Source organism: Apaloderma vittatum, unplaced genomic scaffold (genome assembly GCF_000703405.1).
Source record: "Apaloderma vittatum isolate BGI_N311 unplaced genomic scaffold, ASM70340v1 scaffold14425, whole genome shotgun sequence".
Classification (NCBI taxonomy): domain Eukaryota; kingdom Metazoa; phylum Chordata; class Aves; order Trogoniformes; family Trogonidae; genus Apaloderma; species Apaloderma vittatum.
In genome coordinates this window covers 7,713-31,785 of record NW_009718879.1, presented here as the reverse complement: position 1 = coordinate 31,785, position 24,073 = coordinate 7,713, and the positions used below count along the sequence as shown (strand labels likewise).

At 42.2% G+C, this 24,073-nt stretch overlaps 1 protein-coding gene across 1 annotated transcript; it reads left to right on the top strand.

Annotated features, from left to right (window-relative positions):
• The first annotated feature begins 1,775 nt into the window (after positions 1-1,775).
• Positions 1,776-18,985, top strand: GNB1L (guanine nucleotide binding protein (G protein), beta polypeptide 1-like). Its single transcript, XM_009870423.1, has 6 exons — positions 1,776-1,891; positions 2,119-2,244; positions 4,183-4,345; positions 8,418-8,516; positions 13,478-13,693; positions 18,511-18,985. Exons 1-6 carry the CDS (start codon positions 1,776-1,778, stop codon positions 18,775-18,777), a joined length of 987 nt encoding a protein of 328 aa, XP_009868725.1. The 3' UTR covers positions 18,778-18,985.
• The last annotated feature ends 5,088 nt before the right edge of the window (positions 18,986-24,073 follow it).

The following is a 24,073-nucleotide window of genomic DNA, read 5'->3' as shown; positions in this document are numbered from 1 at the left end:
CAGCTGTAGTGTGCCACAGAGGTGACCCTTGGTGACAAAACCTTTAACAGGTTTATAACACAGGTGAAGCATGTTATAGACGGACACTTGGGAGCTGGATCTCACCGTGGGGGCGAGCCTGTACATCGTGTAATCATCTGAAAATTCACTCGAGCCTGTCATGAGTCTAGATCATCAGACATCATCATAAAACAGATGAGTCAGGGCACTAAAACATGGGGGTAATCCACTGAGCTCATTATTTTCGTACCTAATTACACAGTACTATTGCGGGAGAACTGCACATTATGCTGAAGAATCCTGTTTCGTCACTAGTCCTGAAAGATAATTGTGTTTAATTAGGACCTATAGATACCATGATTACTGATCTATAAACATTCAAGGTAGACCAGCAAATGAGGTGCAATAGCAGGTGCATCTGTTAAAATTCAAAAGCTGATACTGAGATGACAATTAAAAGTTGAGCTGTTTTCATTTACCATGTATCTTGTAGCTCTAGCACTCTGTTCTGGTTCTCTGCAGTTTCTCTGCTGTGAACAACCAGACAGAAAAACACCTGCTGATATTTTCTTACCGAATTTAGAAAACTTTTTGTTTAATCCAGTGTAATATATGTTTGAATTTTTTTTAGTTGACATCTGTAGTGGCAAAAGCTGTCCTTTTCTGTATGAAGCCAGCTCAGAAAGGATGAAGCAGAACTACAAGCATGGCTGGTAATGTCACAGATAAAGCAGTAAAAACGTGTAACGGTGAAAATATTTCTTATAATGCATGTTACTTGCTTACAGTCAAAGAAGCTACTGGTTACCTGGTCCTAGCATAGGTCTGGAGGGTCATTTGCAACAAGTCAGGAGACAGAGAAGTTGTCCTTGTCCTTTGGTGCCTGTGCACAACTGCCCGCAAAGGTGTCAATTGTGAATGCAAATGCGTGAAGGTGCCAGATCAGTATGAGTGTGCCTGATCCAATCTCAGAGAGTATCCCTCTGAGCTCATAACTTGTCCTTCACAGGTCCCCTCTTAGCCAGGGCAACGTGCTTCTCCCTACACTTGCCCTCTCCTTCGCTGGCTCAGACCACACGTGAACCAGTGACATAAAGCTGAAAGCATCCGTCTCTCTTTATTGATCCTTTGGGGAACACAAACCCCTTGGAATAAAGTGTTTACCATAGTAGTCACTAAGTACTGCTTTTTTTTTTTTTTCCAAGTAACCATGCTTGGATTCTTGTGTAAAAATGATCCTGAGTAATCTCATCTGAAATGCTTTACAGTTGGTATGTTCCCTGCAACGCTTTTCTGAAAACGGTTGTGAGTGGAAAGCACAAAAGTAGTATTTTTATGGGGAGGAAGGGAAAAGACTTGCTAAGGGGCTAAGTGGAATGATAAATTGCTTGCCCACTGAAATGACGGGTATCCAATTTCTTGCATTTTGGAGCTCTTCCTTTTTGCGGCAGGGAGAGCAGCTGAACAATTTTGTATTAACCAGTGGGCAAGAGGTGCATGCCCACAGCCAGCTCAGCAGTTACCTTGCTTAAAAAGAAATGCAGCAAAAAGCAGATTTGACAGTTGTTTGATCAGTCGATGTTACAACTAAGTACTTTACGTAGAACTGTGCAGCAAACAGAAACAACATCCAATAATGGTAATTCAGAGAGGAAAGAGACTCGGAAAAGCAAATGTCCTGATCAGAATATATTTCAAGTTGTAATTTCCCTTCAGGGTGCCTTACCCTCTGTAATATCTCTGTTTGCTCCTCACTCCCTCAGTTCCTTGCTCAGATGGCTCTGCCACCGCCGGATCCACAGTTTGTTCTCAGAGGTACCGGTGCTGCCGTCCACACGCTGCATTTCTCCTGTGTGGGCCAAGAACCTGACGTCCCCATTCTTTTCTCTGGGTAAGTGACACAGGATTTCTGGATGAATTGAGCATAATATGGATATTTCCTTTTAAAGCAGAATGTATTATTTAGATAATGTCTATCTGGAGAAAACCACAAAATGCAGGGCTGGTGGGCGATGGGTGTGTTGCAGCTTCAGCTTGGAGAGGGAGGGGGAAAGTATCAGACTGTCGTGTCAGATTGTCTGCAATGGTTGCACTAAAAGCATCTCTTCTCACTGCCAGGTCTGAGAATGGGTTTATCCACGTCTGGAACCTGAAAACACACAGAGTGGACATGGGACTGGATGGCCATGGAAGAAAATCTGTCTACTACGTGGAGACAATGGGTGGTAAAGACGGGCTCCTCAGGTTGGCAAAGCAGGCAAAAATCAGTAAAATAATTCTTGTTTCTGTGATGACTGAAGAGGTAGAAAAGGAATCTCTTATTTCTGGAACATGGAAATGTACATGAGTACAAAAATAAAGAAAAACTGTAGAACAAAAAGTGAAAATAATGATACAATAGATTTCTTTATGATATATGTGACAACATCACAACAACTTGGGATCCATAATGTCTTTATTACTTCACTGAGATGAGGTAGAGTCTTTGGTTAAAGGAAATACACTTGGATTTGAAGTTCACAAATGCTTCACAAATAGTTCTCAGGAAAGAACAAAATTGATATAAAGAGCTTATAAATAGAGAGTGGAGGGAGAAAAGGTGAGGAAGGAAGTGAAGAATCAGAGATGGAGAATGGAAGACTGAAAATGAGCAAGAATGCCGAGTTGCACACCTTTGCTTTGTTGCAAAATAGCTTCTGGTCTTGTTTAGCAAGGGAAGACTGGGAAGATTTGTGTACTTTGGATTAGGCAAGTGATCTGGTGTAGATGCCAAAGTGTCTGTATGACTAGGAGGTGTTCTGACATGTTTATCTAGAGAAGACATCTCTTATAATATACAGGGGAACTCATTAACATTTATATTTGTTATCTGCTTAAGTACAATTATCAACACTCTCCTCCATAAAGTCATACTGAATAAGCATTGTTTGTACAATTATAGAGTTTTTCCATACCTCTATTTTTGCTGTATAACAGTTCACACAGCAGTGCAATTTTAGGACAGCAGTTACCTGTGTTTTGTTTCTCAGATCTCAGACTAAATCACATGAGTTTCTTGCAGTACTACATTGTTTGTATGCCCAGTGCTATAAATGTTTTGACGTCTTGTCACTCAGCTGAACAGCACGTGGGAGTTCCTGGGCTGATGTTGAAGAAGCCCCATCAGTCTGTAGATTCACATCTACCTCTGTTTTTGTTTCATACTCCCATCAGGTGATACTGCTAATTAAAATAAGAAATGGATAACGGAATTGTGATGACTCCGTGTCCCAGGTGACGAGGACACACATACTGTGCTACTGTAGTTTGTGGATTGGAAGCTTCTCCACGCTGGTACTTTGTTCCGAGCCAGTGGGATCACGTAAACGCGCAGCAATTAATGCTGTGCCCTTTGTCTGGCCTCCTTGGTCTCGGACCAACGTGCAGATTTTCTGTGGGACAGAGAGGTGTGCAGAGGGGTCTCTGCATGAGCTGCATCGGTGATGCAGCTGCTGGTTCTCTGGTTCTGGATGTTTCAGCCACAGCACCTCATTGTTTAATTCCTGCTACTCACTGCCCTGCCAGTCCTCTCCTGTTGTGTCTCCACACGTACACAGTCCTCTGTGCCCTCCCTGTGGCCGAGGCAAGTTGACCACTGAATAACTGAAGCTTTTTGTTTATCTTTGATGTGGTCTTTGTTGTTTTGCTATTTGTCTTTCAGCTTTTAACAGGCCTAACATTTCTGTCTCATTGCTAGGGTGAGCGAGTGTTAAATGTGTTACTCTCTGCATACTTTTGTTTCCTTTTAAATTAGACCTAATCAGTGATAAATTGTGACTATTTTATTACCAATACATTCAAATACTCATGAGACTTCGTAAATACGTACACATACAGGAACAACATAACTCTGACCTAGTCTCTTCACAGGAGCTGTGGCCAGCTGTGACTGTGGTGTGTCTGCCCAGTCCTCCCTCCTCCTGGTGACTTTTGAACCCGTCAGCCAGTTCTGGAGTCAGCAGAGGAGGGGGGTGGTTCTGAGTTCCACACAGTTCATGAAAGACCCAATTAGTGCCCCCTCAGAAGCTGAATGAAGCTCACTCCTTTACTGCACGGTAGAGACCCAACTTCGAGATAGTGACCTGCAGGCAGACAGCCTTTCCCAGACCTGCTGCTCATGCATAACTTGTTTTACTGTCACAGTCAGGGTCGTGACCAGCGGATCTGCTTGTGGGACTTAGCAGAGGGACGGACTTCAGTGACGGATTCTGTCTTCACGGAGAATGTGGGATTCTGCAGATGCTCTCTGTTGAAGGTGGCACAGGGACGCTGGCTGATGGCCATGGCAGCCAAAGCCCTGGAGGAGGTAGGAAGTTACCTTTTTTTCCGGTGCTTGGGAGATGGCTTTTGGTTTTGAAATGAGATAGTTCAGAAGGTGAAACACTATTGCTCTCAAATTCTCTGCTCAAGAGAGAATTCTCTGCACAGGGAACCTTTGGGGGCTGTAATCACTAATTTTACCTGCCAGAAAGATGACTGAATTGTATAACTCAGGCTCTAATAACAAGGATACCACCCCAAGATTTGTCTGACATTTAAGTATTTGCAGCTGCTGCTGGTCTTTCATGTGCAGGAGTTTTGAAAACTCTTCTGGTGCTGCTGAATACTGTTAAAGGGGAACAAAAGTCCTTCTGGGGAACTAATGGTCAGAAAGTCTGTCATCAGATGGAGGTACTCATCTTCCATCTGAAGCTCAAAGTCGCGCTTGGTGAGAGAAGGGGAGGTGCAGGTGATTTGTAATGCGATATGTGGTCTTTCACCCCGGGGCTAATTCTTTAGCTGGTACTTTGGCTGGAAATAGTTGAATTGCTATTAGCAGCCAGAGGTTTGCTCAGTGTGAGATAATTGTAGGGTCCGTTTCAGTTCCTACTGGATATGTCCACATCTAATACTCATTATCACAGCAATCACTGACTGACAGCTTTGTTGGCAGTTTCCACTTTTGCTTCATAGAAATTGCATTTTTGTTTTTTTGAAGGACTATTTGAGGACGTTATACAAAAATAAATTATTTCAGATACTTGACATTGAAATACCAAAAATATGAAAAAAGCATCATAAATATGGAAAAATATTGTAGATAAATGCAAATTATTCGTGAACATAAAAGATCACGTGATTTTCTGGGCTGTATGGTGTGTATCTTGAAACTGAAATTTGCATATTTTATACACAAAATACTAAGATGGAATAGTGCCTGTATCGCAAGAAAATGTGAAATTTAGTATTCAGAAGTTAAGCACGTATTTAAGTACTTTGTTGGCTCGCAGCCAGAATGTTCAGCCTTTTACAGAACGGAGTAAGCCTGCAGACACCACCACTGTACCAGTAAATACTGGTTGCATACATTGTCCTGATCAAACAACAAACTTTCTCCATTTTACAGCAGTGCTCAGTAATATTTAAGTTAAACAAAACTGGCAAGTGCATTCTTGTGTCAGCCAAAGAAGAAGTTTTGTGTCAGGCAAAGGGTATACACACACACGTTCTGGTAATGAAGAATTAAATAATCATCGAAAGAGAAGACATTTAACCCCAATGTCTCTTGCAGCTCATCTCTGGTTTATTTTAATTTGTTTGCCTGGGCCCTGAAAACTGATAGTGATTTGCCGTCTCCTGAGGTAGAAAAGTTCCACTCTGTGGAACTTTTGTATTAGAACTGTGTCAGGTTTCAATAAATCCATGTGCGCTCCCATAATATATAGCGCTTCCAAACAGGCAGCACTGTGTGAGACACAGTACGTTTGCAGCTTATGATTAAAATTAAGACTTAATAAGTGTTTATGCTTGGCTGGTGCCCAAAAAACAAGTAATTTTGTCTTAAAGCAGGTTCAGTCCATAAATAATGAGATCTGAACAGGCATTTATTTGTTCATGATTGCATTTAAATCACCAATTATGTTACATGCACTTTTCTTGCCAATTTGCCAGAAACATGTTAAAAGCTTTATTAATGTGAAAAAGGGTGTGTTTCCTTGTGGCCAGTTTTAGCCACCCAGGAGCACTATTAACCTCAGGCAAAGGCAAATCTTTCTCCTATTAAGCAAAACCAATATAAACACAGAACTTCAAGTTTTAGGTTACAGTTGTCAAAATATATGAGACTATTTCTTTCTCAGGCTCAGTTGTCTCTAATGCAGACCGTCTCTGGAACTGTCAGTCTCGCCTGGGCAGCTCATGCCTGCCTGCCTCCTGCAAAAAGGTTTTCTCATCTTTCTGGTTTTCTTTGTCCTCTGCAAGCCCAACTGTAGCCCTTGTCCAGGTTATCCAACTTGCATCAAAATAAAGGGGTTTCTTGTTTTTGTCTTTTAACCTGCAGAAGTCCATGTATCACAGTGTGCTTATCCTTCCTTACTATGTAAAAGTTGCAGTTTCGGTCTTGTCTAGGAGGCACTGCCCTTTGGAGAGCCAGTGGTGAAACACACAAGAGGAGAGCAGATCATCTTCGTATTTATGGCCCATTTCCTGCAATAGCTAACTTGGTCGTCAGGTCGATTGCAAGAAAGTTGCCAAGAGAAAAGCATCTTTTGTTAAGAGTGTAGCTCTAAAGCACCGGAATTCCCAAATGATCAAACTTTGGTCTCTTCGTAGGTTTGGTCGACATATTGGATGGCTCTTGTCTCCATTCCTCAAATCTGGAGAACAGTTTCCTGCTCCGTTGCTAAGTGGCTTTAGAAAGTGTTCTGTATCTTGCATTCAGTACCTTGTCGACTTGCAGTCCTAGAGTGCAGCTGGCTTTTGGCAGGCGAGCTGACAACCTCTAGAAATAGGAAGATGTTCTGGCAAGCTTTGAACTAAAGGTATTGGATTGGAAAGCCATCGCAGCTGCCGTGGTCTTGACTGATGGCTCCCTGAGGAGCCGTATTTGTGTAATGCCTCATCTCAGATGCTCAAGGAAATTCGCATGACTGGGGCTGTCCAACAGCACTGCGGGGCTTTTGCACACTTGAAATAGCCTGGAATGGGTGGTGATGCTGGATTTATCAAATGTTTGAAGTGCTTTAATTTTAGGAGATAATGCAGAGCATTGTTTATTTAATTAAAGTGAAACATCACCTGTGCTGGTTTGGGCTGGGAGAGGCTTGATTTTCTTGATACTAGCCAGTATGGGGCTGTGTTTTGGATTTGTGCTGTGAACAGTGCTGGTAAGAAGGAAGGGGAGGACATTCAGAGTTACAGCATTTGTCTTCCCGGGTAACCGGTCCGTGTGATGGAGCCCTGCTTTCCTGGAGGTGCTGAGCACCTGCCTGCCAATGGGAAGTAGTGAATGAATTCTTTGTTCCGCTTTGCTTGTGCTCGCAGCTTCTGCTTTACCTATTAAACTGGCTTTATCTCGACCACGAGTTTTCTTACTTTTCTGATTCTCTCTCCCATCCTGCCAGGGTGGGAGCGAGCAAGCGGCTGGGGTTAAACCACAACATCCCTGTAGTGTATTAAGTCTGCATCTGCAAAAAAACGGTGTTCCTGGCACCAAGTTCTTGATACCTAAGAGCTTCTATTTCTCCATAGTTCCAAGCTTGAGAATCAGCCCAGAAAGAGGCACTTCCACGTCAATCAAGAGACTCAAAACCATCCAGTGCCAAACTGCAAAGGCAAACTCCCTGATCTTGCCTGCCATCATCCCGAGGTGGAAATGAGCTACTTCCTTGGCAGAGGAAAGACTTGCCCAATGCTTAAAAAAAAATTTTAAAAATCCGATCCATAATTCATTACCATCAGAGCAAGTGGCAGTGGAAGCTGCTATGGAGACAGAGAGCAGGTGTTTTACACAATTTTTGTGCTAGAAATACCTGTATGCCGCCACTGCTCCAGCCTGCGTTAGCAGGTAGTTCTGGGTTTACATTTTGTTAGTGCAGTGAGCCAGTAAATAAAAAATTCACCTTAACACAAGCTCTGTGTTATGACAACAGAACAGAGGAGACAACGCAAGTGTCTGTAAGTGAATATGACAGAGAAGAATAGCAACAGAGATGGAAAAAAGAGAAAGGGAGAGGAAGTGAGGAAGTGTTTTCAGATTAAGCAGTCTGCAAACTAGTGCGCGCACAGTATCACCTCCCGTATGGAGAGAAGAGAGGAAGAAGAGGATAGGCTGGACGTGATGATCTCAGAGGTCTGTTCCAGCCTCAGCGATTCTGTGTGATTCTGTGATTCTGTATTCATTCTAGCAGCTTTGTCTGGTCTTTCCTAAAACAATGCGTTTATTTAGGTAGCTCTAGATTCCCCTACAGCTCCAACTTAAGAGGCATTCCTCTGTTTCCTCCAGACAGTTTGTACTGGAAGAGCTTCTACTAGCCTTACTCACCTTAAAAGACTTGTGTTTTTAACAGCAGAATTTTGACCTGGAGCCTGACCAAATACTCTTGTTTTCCTGATGTCAGGTTCAGGTTTTGGAGCTGCCATCCAAGACGTCAGTCTGTACCTTGAAGCCAGAGGTGGGTGCCAAGCTGGGCATGCCCATGTGTCTGAAGTTATGGCAGGTAAGAGAAGAGCGCCTGCTAATTGTGAAATGTTTTCCCTGTGATTCATTTTATATGAAGCACATGAATCTTTCTTCACTTGGATTTTGATTTATTATCAAACCAATCAAGTAATTATACTATTAAAGGGGGGAAAGATTTGTGAACATCCTTAATGTAACTTTCAGAGCTTTCCAAGCTTTAATGGAAGATTTGCAAATGCTCCGGAAAAGCTTCCTATCCTTAGGATAGATATGGTTTTTGCATCAATCAAGAGGAAAAGGAGTGATTTACCAAAGTCACTTGTTTGATATGGTTTCTCACTGCATTATGAATGATGAGAAATGACTGTGTTACTTCAAAATGGTGATTTTAGGGGCGGGTTACATCCACTTCAGCGCCCTCAGGACAAGGAAGCACTCTACAAACATTTCTATTCCAGACATACAGTTGGAACAAAATATTTATGGTGGTGTTGACTTTGAACAAAAAGGTAAACAAAAGCAGTTAATAATGCTCTTCTCAGTGATGTCCAATGACAGGAGAAAGGGCAATGGATGCAAGCTGGAGCACAGAAACATCAGGAAAAACTTCTTCACAAGGTGACAGAGCCCTGGCACAGGCTGCCCAAAGAGGTTGTGGAGTCTCCTTCTCTGGAGACTTTCAAACCCCGCCTGGACAAGTTCTAGTGTGGCTGCCCTAGGGATCCTGCTCTGGCAGGGGGGTTGGACTGGATGATCTCTAGAGGTCCCTTCCAACCCCAAACATTCTATGATTCTGTAAGAAAAAAACCCCACATTTGCAGAGGATCCAGCAAATAAGCCTTACGGGTTGCCAGTAGTGAAAGACAAGTAATACAAAAAGGCGGCAGTAGAGGGAGGAAGGTGTTTAAGTGATTGGCTTTCAATCTCCAAAGAGTTGGTGGAAAGGTGATTCCTGGTGTAACCCCCTGACCACATACTGGTACTGGTCTGTGGTACCATCCGAGCTGATTTCATGGATGTTATTCCTGCAGGTTCATGTCAACATTTGTATTGGTTTCAGTTGAAAAAATTATCAGTCAGTTGTGAATATGGGTCTTTATTCAAGCTCCTGAATGGGCTGAAGTCTAGAGGAGTTCAGTTGCTAATTTCAGAAACAAAGTATCAGAGGCCACAGTTCAAGTCTCATGTTGTAATTAAAAACTAGAAAGAAATAGAAGGAAAATTAAATAGACTGATTAGGCTTTTATTAAACAGAAAGTTTCTCCTACAAATGCAGTGTTCAGCACTCGATGAAATGAATGGGGCTTTCTGTCTCCGGGACATTTTTTAATAAGATGAAGATAACTGAGGATATGTTCAGTGTTGAAAATTTTGTTGCCTGTATAAAAAGGTCCTCTGTCTTGCCATATTTTCTACATGCATTAATACTGCTATTCCTCTAGGAAGGAGAGCAGGTGCAGAGTCTTCATTTTATATAGTTTTTAATTTTCTTGCCAGTGGGAATAAAGCAGAGGACTGGGAATCGGGAGAGGTAAATTATTCCATGCAAATTCTCCCTTTGGGAAGTCACCACATCTTCTGTCGCAGGCTGCAACAGGCAAAGATAGATAATCCCTCACAGTCTCACAGCTGCATTTGCTTTCTTACAAATGTGTGCAACTCAGTTTAAAAGCAGGAGGGAGGAGGATACTCTTAAGGGCAAATAATTATATGTGGTGTACCAAAGCGATGCTCTGCCTTCTGTTTGGTGGTTTCACTGAGAAACCATGTAACCACAACAGCAGAACACGAGCTAAGCCAGCTGCATCCCTTCCGGAACAGAGGCCGGGCAGGATTTCTCTGTAGGTTGCTGGGTTGGGCAATACAGACATAGTCAGGAGATGAGCACTCCCTAACCCATCGCTTATGGGCACCGTGTTGCCTAAGAGACTATTTGATGTTGCTTATGGCACAGTAAATTAACAAGTTGAAACAGAAGCTGACATGGATAGAGCCACATAATGGTCTGACGGAAGTGTGCTCAGGGTTGTTGTCCAACAACAGTGCGGGGGCTGCAGCCACGTATTGTTGTATTTTTCTGCAGGCCAGTAGAAAAAAGACCCACGTATCCCAGAAAGAACACACCTTCCAGCACAGCGTGAACTGGAACATTTACCACAGAACAGAAGGAAACTGAGGCTTAGGTTAGGCCTGTAGATTCGGTCTTAGTGGCTTATCCTAAGCAGTTAAAAAACTTGCATCTGCTTATTTTGTTGTTCTGAAGCGCTTTTTTTCCCCCTCATTTTATTAGGTCTGTCCTTAAATGTATTAGTTCATTCAATGGTTTTTTCCCTTGTGAAGGTTCGTATTCTTAAATACGTTGTCCCTTCAGCTTCACACCTTCCTGCTATTACAAATTGGGTGGAGTAGGATTCGCAGGAGTAAGGATAGTCTTCCCTTAAATTTTTTGCACTCCTTGGGGAAGGCATCATGTTGCGTAATTGTGCAAACAAAACAACTCAACAGGAATAATACATGTAGAAACTGGAAACACAGAGTTACTACTTTATATAAACTACAGCAATTATTGCTGTTGAGTTGACAGCAGATCACCTTTTCTTCCCTCCTTGACAGTTATCCAAATGCAACAACAAAATGTTCTTCTTAGGAAGAAAAATGATTTGTAATTTTATTTTTCCACTGAAACAGAACATGAATAGTGAAGACTTTTGGCCAGAAGTGTCTGTTATTAAGAACTGAAATAAATAGGCTGTTGGGAACCACTGCTTGGTGAGTCCAGGCATTAGACTGAGAGCTCTCCTGATCTTTCAATAGCTTTTATTGTTTAAGTTCAAGTATATGTACTCATTGAAATATTACGCTTTATACGGTTAGGGAATGTCAGGAAAAAGTAGTGTGGGAGACCTTCAGTTCACAGAAAACCATACTTTGTTTTTAAAATAGACTGATCTTAGATCTTAGGTTTTCAAATCTAAGCTGATACCTACAGCACCAAAAAAAAAAAAAAGGTTTTGCTTGAAATTTCCCATAATGCTGAGCGCTTACCTGTGTCTCTTATCCTCACGAAGGTGTTGAGCACCTGTGAAAATCTGGCAATGCCGTTCTGAGCCGACCCTGCCCATCGGATCTTGTTTCCTTGGCTAGTGAAAGCTGGTCCTGCTGTAGAGCCCCAGGGCTCACAGAAGAGCAGTACAAATAATTGGAGGGGGTTATGCCCAAACTGGGGGCTTTTTAAAACTTAATGGAAATATCTATGAAAGACTTTTTTGCTTTGAAGGTTTTACCCTTTATTGAGTATAAATAAAATCTGGAATCTTCTTTTCATTCATATTTTGTTTTAATTTTCCCTGGTATTACAAACCAGCTACTCCTCATCCAAAATACCTGATGACTTAACTTTAATTCACATATATTTGATGCATATTCATTTCTCTGCTGTTACGGTTTTTTTAGCAAATCAAAAATTCTTCAGGTAAACCATGTACAGTTCTGGGCATTATGAGAGATCTTTCTAGCCAGAGCATGCTCGTTACCTTTTCAAACCAAAAGGGATCTTAAAGCAAGGAATGAGGCGTCTGCAGAATCTCAGGTGTGGACAGACCCGTTCAGAGCGACGCAGGGGATTTCCCCTTGGTTCCCTTCTTTTAAGGGGCAACTTTCTTCTCTGCTCAGTGAAATCTATTCCTCATTTAAACACTTCTTTAGGCTGACTAAGTCTGAGAAAGAACATGAAGCTTTGACTCAGCAGTCTTACCACCTAGACCATCCATCTCTTGTTAGTTTAACTCCCCTAGAACAAATAATAACCAGTGGGAGAACGGTCTGGACCATTAATAGCGGCAGGGAGCCTTTGCCCACTGCAGGTTTCTGTCAGGACATTGACACAGCCAGCGAGTTTGAAGAACCTCATTCAATAATGCGATACCAGTAAAAATTAATTCTTTGTAAATGTCCTTTACCTTTATTGTGAATTGAATACCAAGCAAAGGAACCCGAACCCTGTACGATCAGATGGTGTTTGGCAAGAGCTGATTAACCTATCGGATGCATTTCTTAGATGTGCCTGCACGAGGCGATCATAATCCCAATGTCTATTTTGGTAGGTTTTTTCTCCTATTAGAGAAATAACCCATTAACAGAGACCTGTTTTTTAGTTGCTTTTCATTAGGGATTTGCATCTTCACTCACGTAACCAGTTACTGCTTACGGGGTCATTAGTCTTTTGGCTGGAGCAATGATGAATATTTTCCTTAAGTGTGACATGTAATCCAGTAATGTTCCCTTCTTTGAGTTATTTCAGAGGTTTAAATAAATTAGGTGTCTGCCCAGGGTGCCATGCCCTTTGGCCTGTGACATCATTAATCAAAATAGCTTTCAATTGGTTACAGTGGGACTTGGGGTGTGTTAACCCCTTCGTGGCTCACCCAGAGATTTGTGACCAGAGGGTCAGTGCTTACCTTTAAGCACTGTCATGCACTTGGGTGAGTGATCTCTGTGTGTAACCCTACACTTGGCAACGTGAAACTGCAGTCTTTAAGCCTGGCACTTCTTTCAGTGTCCATCCAGGTTTGTGTAGCTTGGTAATAACTCCGTTGCTCAGAGTATCTTTTTTTTTAAGGGGTGCAAAGTTCAGGCCATGAAGTAACCATCTGAAAATGTTAGGCAGCCTTTTTTGAGGTGGTGTAGAGCGCAATAGTTTGGATTTTCAGAGAGAAATTTTCTATATGCCTGTATATATGTGTGTGTAGATGTTAATTATATATTATATATATGTAAACCATAGAATTTTATATGCAGATATAAAAACCGTAAGTGCATGTCAGCAGTTACCTAGTAACACTTTCTGTAAGTGGATGGACTAACAAGATTTGACATTCAGACTTTAAACTTTTCACTTCTCTGCCAGTCAGCATTTTATTTTCTTGGTGCTACCTAGGGATGGTAATTTTCCTGCCAGATTATTTATTTCTCAAACTATTTTCCTTTTCCCTTGATCAGGTCGACTGTGGTTCACAACCTTTGCTTCTGGCTGGATATGAAGATGGATCAGTGGTCCTTTGGAATTTGTCAACGCAAAAAGCATTGAGCCAACTTGTTTGCCACCAGGAGCCAGTGATGAGCCTTGACTTTGACTCGGAGAAGGCCAAGGGGATCTCGGGCTCTTCTGAAAAGGTGCTTAGCATCTGGAGCCTCAATGAGCAACAGAACCTCCAGGTCAGGATCATTGGCCCTCTAGTGTCATTTATCCCACTTTGCACTAACAGTTTGATAGACTAAAAAAATATTTAGTCATGAAGAGGAGTTGTTGCAGATCTCTAGCTAATTAATCACAGACTGGTTAGAATGTCTGTGCTATGTGACTAGACTTAGAAAAAGATGGTGAGGATTAAAAAAAAAAAAAAAAGGAAAAAAACCTCTCTCACATGTTTCTGGTTTTACCAAAGTTGCAGCAGGCACACAAGCCTAGCATTACTCAAGCCATTGCCTCTGTATCTTCATTTATCACGTTAGTAGTATCCAGCTCTCGGAATGTCCTAAACATTATAAATGAGTTCTAAAAAATGAGAAACAAAGGATTGCTTTTCCAAAGGTTCTGCTTGAATGGATAGAGCTTTCTTTCCACTGTGGGAAAGACAGAAATATTCGATTAAATCCTTCACAAACAAAAAGAGTAGGAGTAGCCCAACTCGCACCAAGAGCACATGAGGTTTAAGCAACCAGCTTCCTTTGGCACCTTTAGAGCCCTAAATAGAGACAAGGAACATAAGTTACTTGGGTATATCAGTTTGTGTCTGAGCTAGACATACCTGGAACGGCTGGTTTAGATGCAGGTCTCATAATCAGTGGTTCAGGCTATGCTGGTGAATGATGATAAACATTGCTTAATCTAGACAACTTTAGCAAGTGTTCCAACAGTGCCAAGGGGTCAAGTAGGTTTTTAACCAAGAGTGGAAAGTAAGTGCATAAATAAAGGCTCATGAAATTAAAATGGCTCATGCATGGCCTCTCCACTACTGAGTGCTTTAACCTTTTTCAAAGTGGCAGTTGTCCCCTGAACACTCAGTGAAGAGGGCCTGGGCCAGCCGCTGTGTGCCCTCCTATCAGCCCTGAGAAGAGAGCTGCTGGATACACCAAGCTGTGGCAGAACAATAATCATTCTTCCCACTTGCAGCTTTTGTGGAAAGTTTTTTTTAGGTAGTGTGGCAGGTTAATGCTGTTTTCTGAATGGTGCTACAGGAAGAAAAGCAAGTGCTTGGACATCCAGTGGTGAGTTGTCACCTGAGGGACACTGACAGTGTATCCTCTGTTAGGCAGCACCACAGAACTGGCATTTCTGGCGAGGCAGGGCACTAAGTCCGCAGTGCCTGTAGTGTAAATGCATCCAACTGAGCTGACGTTTAGAGGACGTGGGGCTCACCAAGAACATCTGACCATCACTAAGCAATACAACATGAAGTAGAGGCACTCTAGATGCTGAAGAAGTAGTAAAGGCATGTAAAGGCATGCTAAGCCAATGAAGAGTTTTAACAAGACTGTAATGGTCTAGTCTGGGCTCTTTTTAGTCTTGTTTTTTTTTGTCATGTTTGCCCTCTCCCTGCCCTGGCCTTTCTATCACTATTGGCACACGTGCACCTCGTGCCCTCAGCTCAGGGAAGCTGAAGAAGGGTAAGCAGATAAGTCCCAGTACAAAATGTGGTACTGAGACGAGTTTTCTAAGGCTGAGGTGTCAGAAATCTGACATCATAACGGGCTTCGTAAAGCTTCAAATACTCTAGTGTTGGAGAGGAAGCTGTTCCTTCATATTAATTATACCATAGCTTTTTCTTAATTTCAAAGAAAAGACTGTTCTCCACACACTTTTCAGTTACAAGTTCACCATAATGGAGGGCTATGGGTATGACCCACGGGGAAAATAAACATTTGTTCGCCTGAAATATTGCAGGTATTGTTTTCCACAGGGTATTCCCATTCCCAGACGTAGGATTAGTTATCTCTTCAGCACATCATGCTGAGAGATAGTAGCTGTTCTCAGAAGAAATTTAAATACCAAGTATTATAAACTGTAAGTAATGTTTCTGTGCTTGATGCATAGTGTGAATGCCCTAATAAAATGCATCTTTCATATGAGCACTAGAGATTGTCAAGGACATAGAGTAAATTTTTTTCCACTATAGCATTAATAATAAAAAACAGATGGGGATTTTTTTCCCCTGACATTCCAGGTACCTGAGGTAATGGTAGATGTTGGAAAGCCACTCAGTGGCACATTATTTTTATTCTAAAAGGTTTTAATAAGTAAACGTGGTGCATAGCTATCCGCCGTTGGAGAAATAATGATGCAATGATGGTACTTGAGCTCTGTTTTAAGTGGCAGCGTTCCAGTGTGTCAATGAATAGATGATGAAGGTAACTGCATAGTTTATGGCTATGGAGAAAGTTTGGTGTATTGTCTTCTATAAGCAAGTTGCTGAAATCATCACCGTCAGCAAATGACTAGATTGGTTATGAGCTTTCTGATGTGGACGAGATAGTGTCATTATGTGATGATGTTTGTGGTAGAATGGAGGAGGTAAACAGCTTCTGCAGGTGAATAAACAAAGCAGAACTGAGAAATCTTATGATCACAGAAGCTCCTTTATGACAAGAAAAAAAAATCTATAAGCTGCAATGTAAGCACACAAGTTTTGTTGGTTGGGTTGCTGAGGCTTTTCCATCAAATGCTGAAGATAAGACTGCCACTGTCTTGGCTATTTGTCTAATAAGAACAGAGCTTGAAGACATGATTTGGGTGTAGGTGAAGGAAATGAAAGAACAAAAAGAAAAATCACAGATGGCATGTGTTAAGGAGGGAAGGAAAAGTGGATATGTGTTGGCCTCAGCATAATTTCTTAATGCATCTACTAATAGATGCAAATGTGCTGGGTTATGACTGGTTGGAAGCAGCTCACCTGTTTTTACCTCTTTGTTTTCTTTGACTACAGTAGTTGCTCATAAGTGACTGGATGGCACAAATCCTGGCACTAGGATTTCACCTGGCTGCATATACCTTGAGCAAGTTGTTCTACTTTGTTTTTCTCCCTCACCTCTTGTATTTGCAGATCATGCACAAATGCCCACTGTTCCCTCATGTCTCATAGCCAAAAGGCATCATCACCATTACAGGCTTCATGTTCAAGTTGTAGCTTGCTGACGACATGCCGTTTCTCCCAGTCGCCCTGATTTGCTGTATGGATCTTGCCCACGTAACTGACAGTAACGATGGGAAGCACCACGCCCAGGATTGGTTATAGCCATTAGCTAATAATCTCAGTTAGAGTAAGGCCCATCTTACATCTGCCAGGCTGGTGATGTAAGTAAGTGATGAATCCTTCCCTTGCCAGCATGCCTGTGCCAAGAGAAATCCCACTGAAGGCAAGCTACGTTAGCGTAACTAGGAGTGTGGAAGAACATACAGACTAGGCAAAAGCACAGGTTTTACAGCCGCAGCTCCACAAAAAGGCTCACATGCAGCCTCCTCCTGATCATCAGGCTTGAGCAAAACTTGCCATCCCCTGTTCGGAATATGTCAGGTCCTGCATAAGAGAGGAAGGTATGGAGCACGCAAGAAGCACGTCAAGTTTCGTTTTGCCTTTTTTCTCATCTCTTGCCATTTGAATAAATGGCTGTTATAAAGTTGAAAAATAATTGCTTATAGCTTTGTGCCTATGAGATTCCAAGATGTGTTCAACTGCATCTGAAACTGACTTTGAACAGTGTTTCCACAGTTTTAGTTTTCTACATGCAGTATTATAGTTAAAACTGTCTGCAATTAATATATTCTTAATAATCATGTACTAACTATGCATCCTAGAATGTCCTTTCAGAAGGAAAGCTACTCAAATGTAATATGCTTGTCGATCCCTTCCCACCTCAGAAAAACAGCAAACACAAAGCGTATTAAAACATGCACGGATTTATATTACGTTTTGCTACCAGATAGCTACAGATTCAATCTTAGGTAGCTGGTGGCATTAATGCACCATTGCCAGTTGTGCTTCAAGGTCAGCGTACGCTCCAAAGGTGTTTTGCACATTGTGACGAAAGCTGGGCTAGTTCAACATACACGAGTGCGTGCACACACACGCACACACACATTGGTGCGTACCCTGTGTGTTTTTCAGCGGCTGACTGCTAACACAAGTCACCTGAGGTGAGAACAGCAAACATGTATCATATCCCTTTGTGCTTCCGGGGAAACTTGTGACAGTCAAATGAAAGCTATTCTGTCCTGTGCAGCCCCAGTGCCTCCTGAAGGAAGCTAAATGCCGTCCAATTTAATCATGCCCCTCAGAAACTTGTGCCCCAGTAGTCTCCAAACAGTAACAAAAGGCTTCCAAGATTGAAATCAATAACTTGGTTGTAATCCTCTTCTTGGAATTTGGTGTAAATAAAAGTCTCTTGGGAAGGAGTATAAGAAATGCAGATTTCCTGATGCTGTAACCTAATTCCTGGAAGCATTCCTTTCTCAAGACTCTGGTAAATGCTACCACAGCTTATTGGTTTTTTTGTGAGGGGCCACAGTAGTAGAAGTAAGTAGCAGGTAGTTTAAACATCAGCTCAGAATCTCCACATGAGAATACTGCAGAAGCAGGGAAAATACATGGCCATAGCACTGAACATTGCAGCTTATGCAAGAACAGCTGGAAGAACAGAGCAAACAGGGCTGCAGTCTAGTTCCCCCAACCCTGACCCACAGTGTTACTTGTGACAGAGTACGAATAGCTTTAAGTGCAGTATAAACTAAAATCATAAAAGGGATGCTTTTATTTTTTGAGAATAGTGCTGGAGATAGAGAGGCGCAAGTAAAGGTCTTTTCCATCCCTGTCTATAATTCTTCTCAGTGATGCATCATCCACCATGTGGTGAAAAGCTCCATACTACCTGTGTGACACCAGCGTATACGGGTGGGCACTAGGCCTTCTAAAATTGTCAAAGATTCCTTTTTCTTCTGTTTTCAACAACTGGAGTTCATCTCTAACTTTCTCACACAGGTTTACAAAATACACAAACTTGTCAACCCTGGCATATCCGATGTCACCATCCGTCCAGACAAGAAGATTTTAGCAACAGCAGGGTGGGATCATCGCATCAGGATCTTTGGCTGGAAAAAAATGAAGCCCTTAGCAGTGCTGGACTACCACACAGCAACTGTCCATTGTGTGTCCTTCTCAGATCACAAAAACCCCAGGGAGAGACTGCTGGCAGCTGGCTCAAAAGATCACCGCATCAGTATCTGGTCAATATATACTCAGACGTGACATGTTCTGCACTGTCATGGACTAGGAGAACAGGATTGGTGAAGCAATTCTTTATGTTGTAATTCAAACCTGGATGTGAGAAAGTCATAGAATGTATTTCCAGGCTGAAGTGTGAGTCCTGTGTTAATTCCTATGTTGCTTATTCAAGCTGCAAGTTTTGTTTCCCAGAGAGGGAAGTGGACTTTTTAAAATTCATAACAAGCAGAGCAAGACCAGTCACAAATGACACAGAACTAGTCACTTCTTTGAAATCTGCTACAGGTTTGCAACAGCATGTCATTGGCAGGTTGCTTTAACAACTTTCACCAATATTTTCTTCTGTGAAAAAGGACTGGAATCCCTCAGACTGCGGTGGAGGCAGAATACGTCTGTTTGTAAGTCATTTATGTATCCAAGAATCTGAATCAGAATAAAATATCACTCTCTCTTGAAAATTTATACCCATTAAACCACCTCCAGTGGTTTCTCATTGTCAGTTACTTTTTCTTCCCGTAGCTGAAAGGCTATCAGAGCAACCTTGATTTGTTCACACTTCTGTCAGTTTCTAACTTAAACCAACAGCCAGGAATGTGAGTAGGGACGGCCTTTGGCATTTATGAATTTCATTATGTCTCCTGTCACTTCAAGCCCCACAATTAATCACAAGGAAGAAAGAGAAAAAAGGTCTTCCCCTACACTGCACTGCACTGCACAGCTATGTAAAGCCTTTTACAGAGCCAGTGTTAAATCCTTTCCATAGACTGACTAGCTGAAGGATTTAAAGTCAGCAATCCAATTAGCGCCCTCCTCCTCCGAGAGTTAGGGCTAAGTTTCATCGAGTCTGAGATTCAGCTACACAACTCCCATTAACATTCAGGGGAACTGCATGGGTAAATCCTTATCCACACAGTGTGAATGGCTCCATTAATTTGTCATCTCTACGGTCATGGAAACTGAAATTCATTCATAAAGGTTTTGAGGTTTTTTTTGTTTGAACCAGAAAGCAGCAGTTGCATTCTTTTAAAGCACATTAGACATAAACCAGTCTGTTCACAGACATCTTATTGTTGTAGTCAGTCACAAAGTTGCAACTACAACTCTCCACTGAAGCAATGAGCAGGGGCCAGTTCATTAAAAAGGAGAGGGCCTAGAAACTAGAATTCAGCTTTACAAACTGCAGTGTTCTGTGTCCAGGCTGTGCACTGTTGGTACCTTATTGGAAATATTTGTTTCTGCCTCTGTACAGAGCTAGACATCAAAGCAAAAGTCAGCCAAATTATAGTGAACAGCAACATCAAAAGACTTCAGAATTATTTCAGGGAAAACACACAAGCAAATTAAGGTCTGGATCTGTTACCCAGCTGTGCTTTGCAGGCAGAGAATACCGTTGGACTACAAGTCTTAAGCACCAAGCCCGATGTTCTTCCCAGTAAAACACAGAAACAAGATGCTGTTGCCAGGCTTTTCTAAATAAAACTTGGCTTTACACATTTTGGAGTGTGACGATACTTCCAATGCCTTTCTCTGATTATTTCTTTTCAATTCAGTAGCTGCATGGAGGATCGCATTGCAGTTGAAAGTTCAAGCCTAATTTTGAGTGCTCCTGAGTCAAGGGGAGGTGCTGGGGTACGTGACATCTCCCAGATGGAGTCGCGTGGATGGTTAGTGCTCCATCTCCACCCATCATCCGCCTCCCCCATGGAGAAGGAGCTACCTGCCCCGTACAGGAGGCTCCAGCCAGCAGCCTTGTGGAGTGACACAGGGTCCTTCTCCACAAACCTGCTGCTAGAAGACACATTTTTAATTTTTTCCTCTTTCTTAATGTAAGTCAGATAAACAAATAAATAAAAAGAACCCATCATAGGGAGTCTGAAAAGAGATTTACTTTTGCGTATCCTGTTTCATGCTACACCACACATGAAGCCTGTCGGGCAGTGAGGTTGGTGTCTCCCATTTGAGTGGTGCTCTTGAAATTGAACTTAGTGAAGTTCTGCTGTATAGAACAATTTCACAATCAGTTTTTAAAAGGACATAAACCTGAGTGTAGATATACACTCAGGCTTTACTTACCTCTGCACTTACATTATAAGGGGCTGGTTAGCTCGGCCAGTAGAGCGTGGCGCTAACAACACTAAGGTCATGGATTCGATTCCCATTGGGTCCCCATGTGTTGCCTGACCTAGTCTAGAGGTGGTGTCCATGGCGGCAGGGAGGCTGGATTAAAATGATCTCTAAGGTCCCTTCCAGCTTAGGCCATTCTATGATTCTATGATGAATAAATAAGTTAAACATTAGATGAAATAAGTGGTAGAACTCAAGTCTCTATCTGCACAGGAGAGTCTCTGCTTACCATCGTTTTGCATGGACCAAGACCAGGAACACCTTCTTGGGACTCCTGGTATAACAGGCATGGGATTGCTCAGCGCTGGGGCCCAACATGCTTTCTGGACTATCTGACAAACTTAGCTTCTTAGCAAAATTAAAGTTTCCACAGCTTATCACCCCCCCAAAAAAATATCCAAACCAAAACAATCCCAACCATCGAGACACATAGTCCCTGCACTGTGAACCCACACTCAGTTTCCTTCCCAAGTCCTTCTCCTCCTTTCGACTGACTTGAGAGCTGCTCTGCTGCAGCCCTGGGGGTTGGGGAGTGGCCTGGAGGGTGCAAGCATTGCTCTACTCCCTAGCAGCAAGCCGCAGCCTACACCACTGGGCAATTCCCGCAGGACTGAGCTGTAGGTTTAATGCTCATCCAGCAGAAAAGGGAAGGAAATCTAGGGCCTGCCCATCTTGGGCAAATGGATATGGTAGGAAATGAGAACGGCCAAGCCTGGTCCTGGTAGAGTAGTAATCGCTCTCTCCTCTCATCTTTTTGACAGGAAAAGGCAGCTGTGCCACCAGGAAGTATTGTGGCCAGTTTCAAGACTGGAAGGAGGACTCAGGGCAAATCTCTCCAGCATTTCAGGGCAGCTCCGTGCCAGTTCCAGGCACCCAACGCCATTGTGAGGGTCCAAGGCGTTGGTGCTCCTGGCACAACCAGCGGACAGGCTGGCTCGCAGCCACCCTGCGCCATTCTAGACCTCAGCACACGAAACGTATCTTTAATAAAGGCCTGTGCATCCTACGTCCACTGTAGGAAGTAATTTTTGATGCACATACTGTGATAGTGGCACCCCCCTAGGAAATATAGTTTAATACCTCATGTCTTGAGTAGCGTTAGATCAGAGCCTCAAAGTTAGAAACTCCTGAGTATATTCTTTTCTCTCTAAAAATGCCCTTTACTGACAACATCGGTGTCTAAAGTAATTATGGAGACTCACAAGGGATATTTAGATTTACTAATACCAATACATCTTCTGGAAGATACTCTAAAGATTACTAACTATGTGCCTTCACATCTAACTTACCGCCCTTTTCTGGGGGTTAAATATTTATGTTTTTCTGACTAGGTAGATTTAAAAATAAACTCAGTCATGCAAGAACAAATTGAAAATGAGGGCATGAACTGCGTCTGTAACCTTACTAGCAGGCAGACACAGAGGTAAATAGTTTCATCAGCTTCAAGAGGAAGGACATGTTACAAAGCTGATTGCAAGAATATATCCAGCCTATCCTTATGTACTTCCCATTACCAAAGCACATTACAATACTTAACACTTTAGAGCACTATTGATTTTATTTAAATGCTCAGAAAAGGGATTTATTTTTTCACTTCATAGTTTCTTTGAAATGAGCCACCAGACTACATTACTTTGATTTATAGTTGAGCCTAAATGCCGTATTTTGAATGTGAATTAGTCTTTTGTAAGTTTATTTGCTTAAGGAACTGACCTAGACTTCCCAATAAAATGATTTCCAACAGAAGGGACAGTCTGTATTGCTGCAGACAGTAAAATACAGTTGTCTGATTGCATGGAGGAAATTAACGATTCTTTTCTCTGAAAAAAAAAAAGCTCTTTGTAATTGTAACATGAGCATGGTTATCACTCCAGATTTCAGCTGCCTTGCTAGCAGGAAGGTTGTGGGTGAAGAGCCACCTTAAGCTGCTGGTGTTAGCTCTGGAATCTCACCTGCCAGAAAGGAACAGGGCTAGCCTGTACCTGGCCTAAAGGATTCAGGAGTGAAGGTGATGACAGCTAAATTATTACAAAAGGCTTCCTCCCAAGAATCACTGTCTTTGGCACTCCGAGAGGGAAAAAAGCAACCAGCATTCGTAAACTATAGAAATAAATCCCAAACACCAGCATTTGTGCAGCAATTACACGGAATATTTATCACCACTGGAATGAATGGTGATCTCTGACCCTCTAGCATTTTTTGCAAATTAATCCATTAGTTCCAACCCCTTTCTCTTATCAGTACATGAGCCATAAAGCATTGCAGTCCTAGGTATAGAGGAGCAAGAAAAGAGGAGATTAATTGTATTTGTAGTGAGTTAAAAAGTAAGCAGGCTGAAGGCCTGCACTGTGACAGTTGTTAAATTTAGCCCTATACAATGCAGCTGCTTTAGTAAGCCAGTAAACTACTCTCTGCAGCTTGACTTGGATTGTTGCAAAGGCTTGAGTTTTAAAGAGCAGGTTTTTATAGTTAAGTCAATACTGGCTTCTAGACTGCTTTGGGTTTTAGCACATTTAATATGCATCTACAAAGCCAACTTACAAATTAACAAATCTTTCCTTTAATTCAGTCTGCCAACAATAAAGATAGAGCACTGACTACTGCAGGAGCCCTGTTAGTGATGTAAACCAAAGGACTGGGGATTAAACAAGGATTACCAAGCGCTAAATCAATGTGTTTCCTTTTCTGGCTGTGTGTCTGTGGTGTGAAAGTATGGATCATTACATAAAACACGGCACGTGACTGCCTGGATTAATACTCGACAATGTTACAGCAACGCTGAGACACCAGGTTTGATGTTTAAGGACAGACGGTGTGCTACCAAGAAAGTGACGGCGATGACTAAGGAAGAAGGCATGTTTTGTTCTGGTGCTTGTAGTAATCTGAAATTTCAGCCTGGGTCTCCCTACTGGAGCAGTTTTTCTAAGTACGCCTGGCTGTGTTTAATCTGTGCCCTACTCTTGTGGGGCATGCTGCAGGTTTCTTTTGGAATATGAAGTGAGATAGCAAGAATTAAGGTCATAGTGGGGGTTTTTTTGGCAATTAATTTCGTTGTATGAAATTAAACATAAAAAATGCCATGTCTGCATGGATCATACAGAGCAGATGACAGAAATGTAACTTTTTAAATAGACTTAAATTGAAGCATACCACTTGCCAACAACATCAAAGTAAGCGTGGAGCAAGTGACCATATT

Excerpts from the sequence above, each read along its gene's own strand:
- GNB1L (XM_009870423.1), top strand. The coding sequence starts at position 1,776 with ATGGCTCTGCCACCGCCGGATCCACAGTTTGTTCTCAGAGGTACCGGT. Across the intron at positions 1,892-2,118 it reads GTCCCCATTCTTTTCTCTGG|GTCTGAGAATGGGTTTATCC; the intron begins GTAAGTGACACA and ends TCTCACTGCCAG. Across the intron at positions 2,245-4,182 it reads GGTAAAGACGGGCTCCTCAG|TCAGGGTCGTGACCAGCGGA; the intron begins GTTGGCAAAGCA and ends TTACTGTCACAG.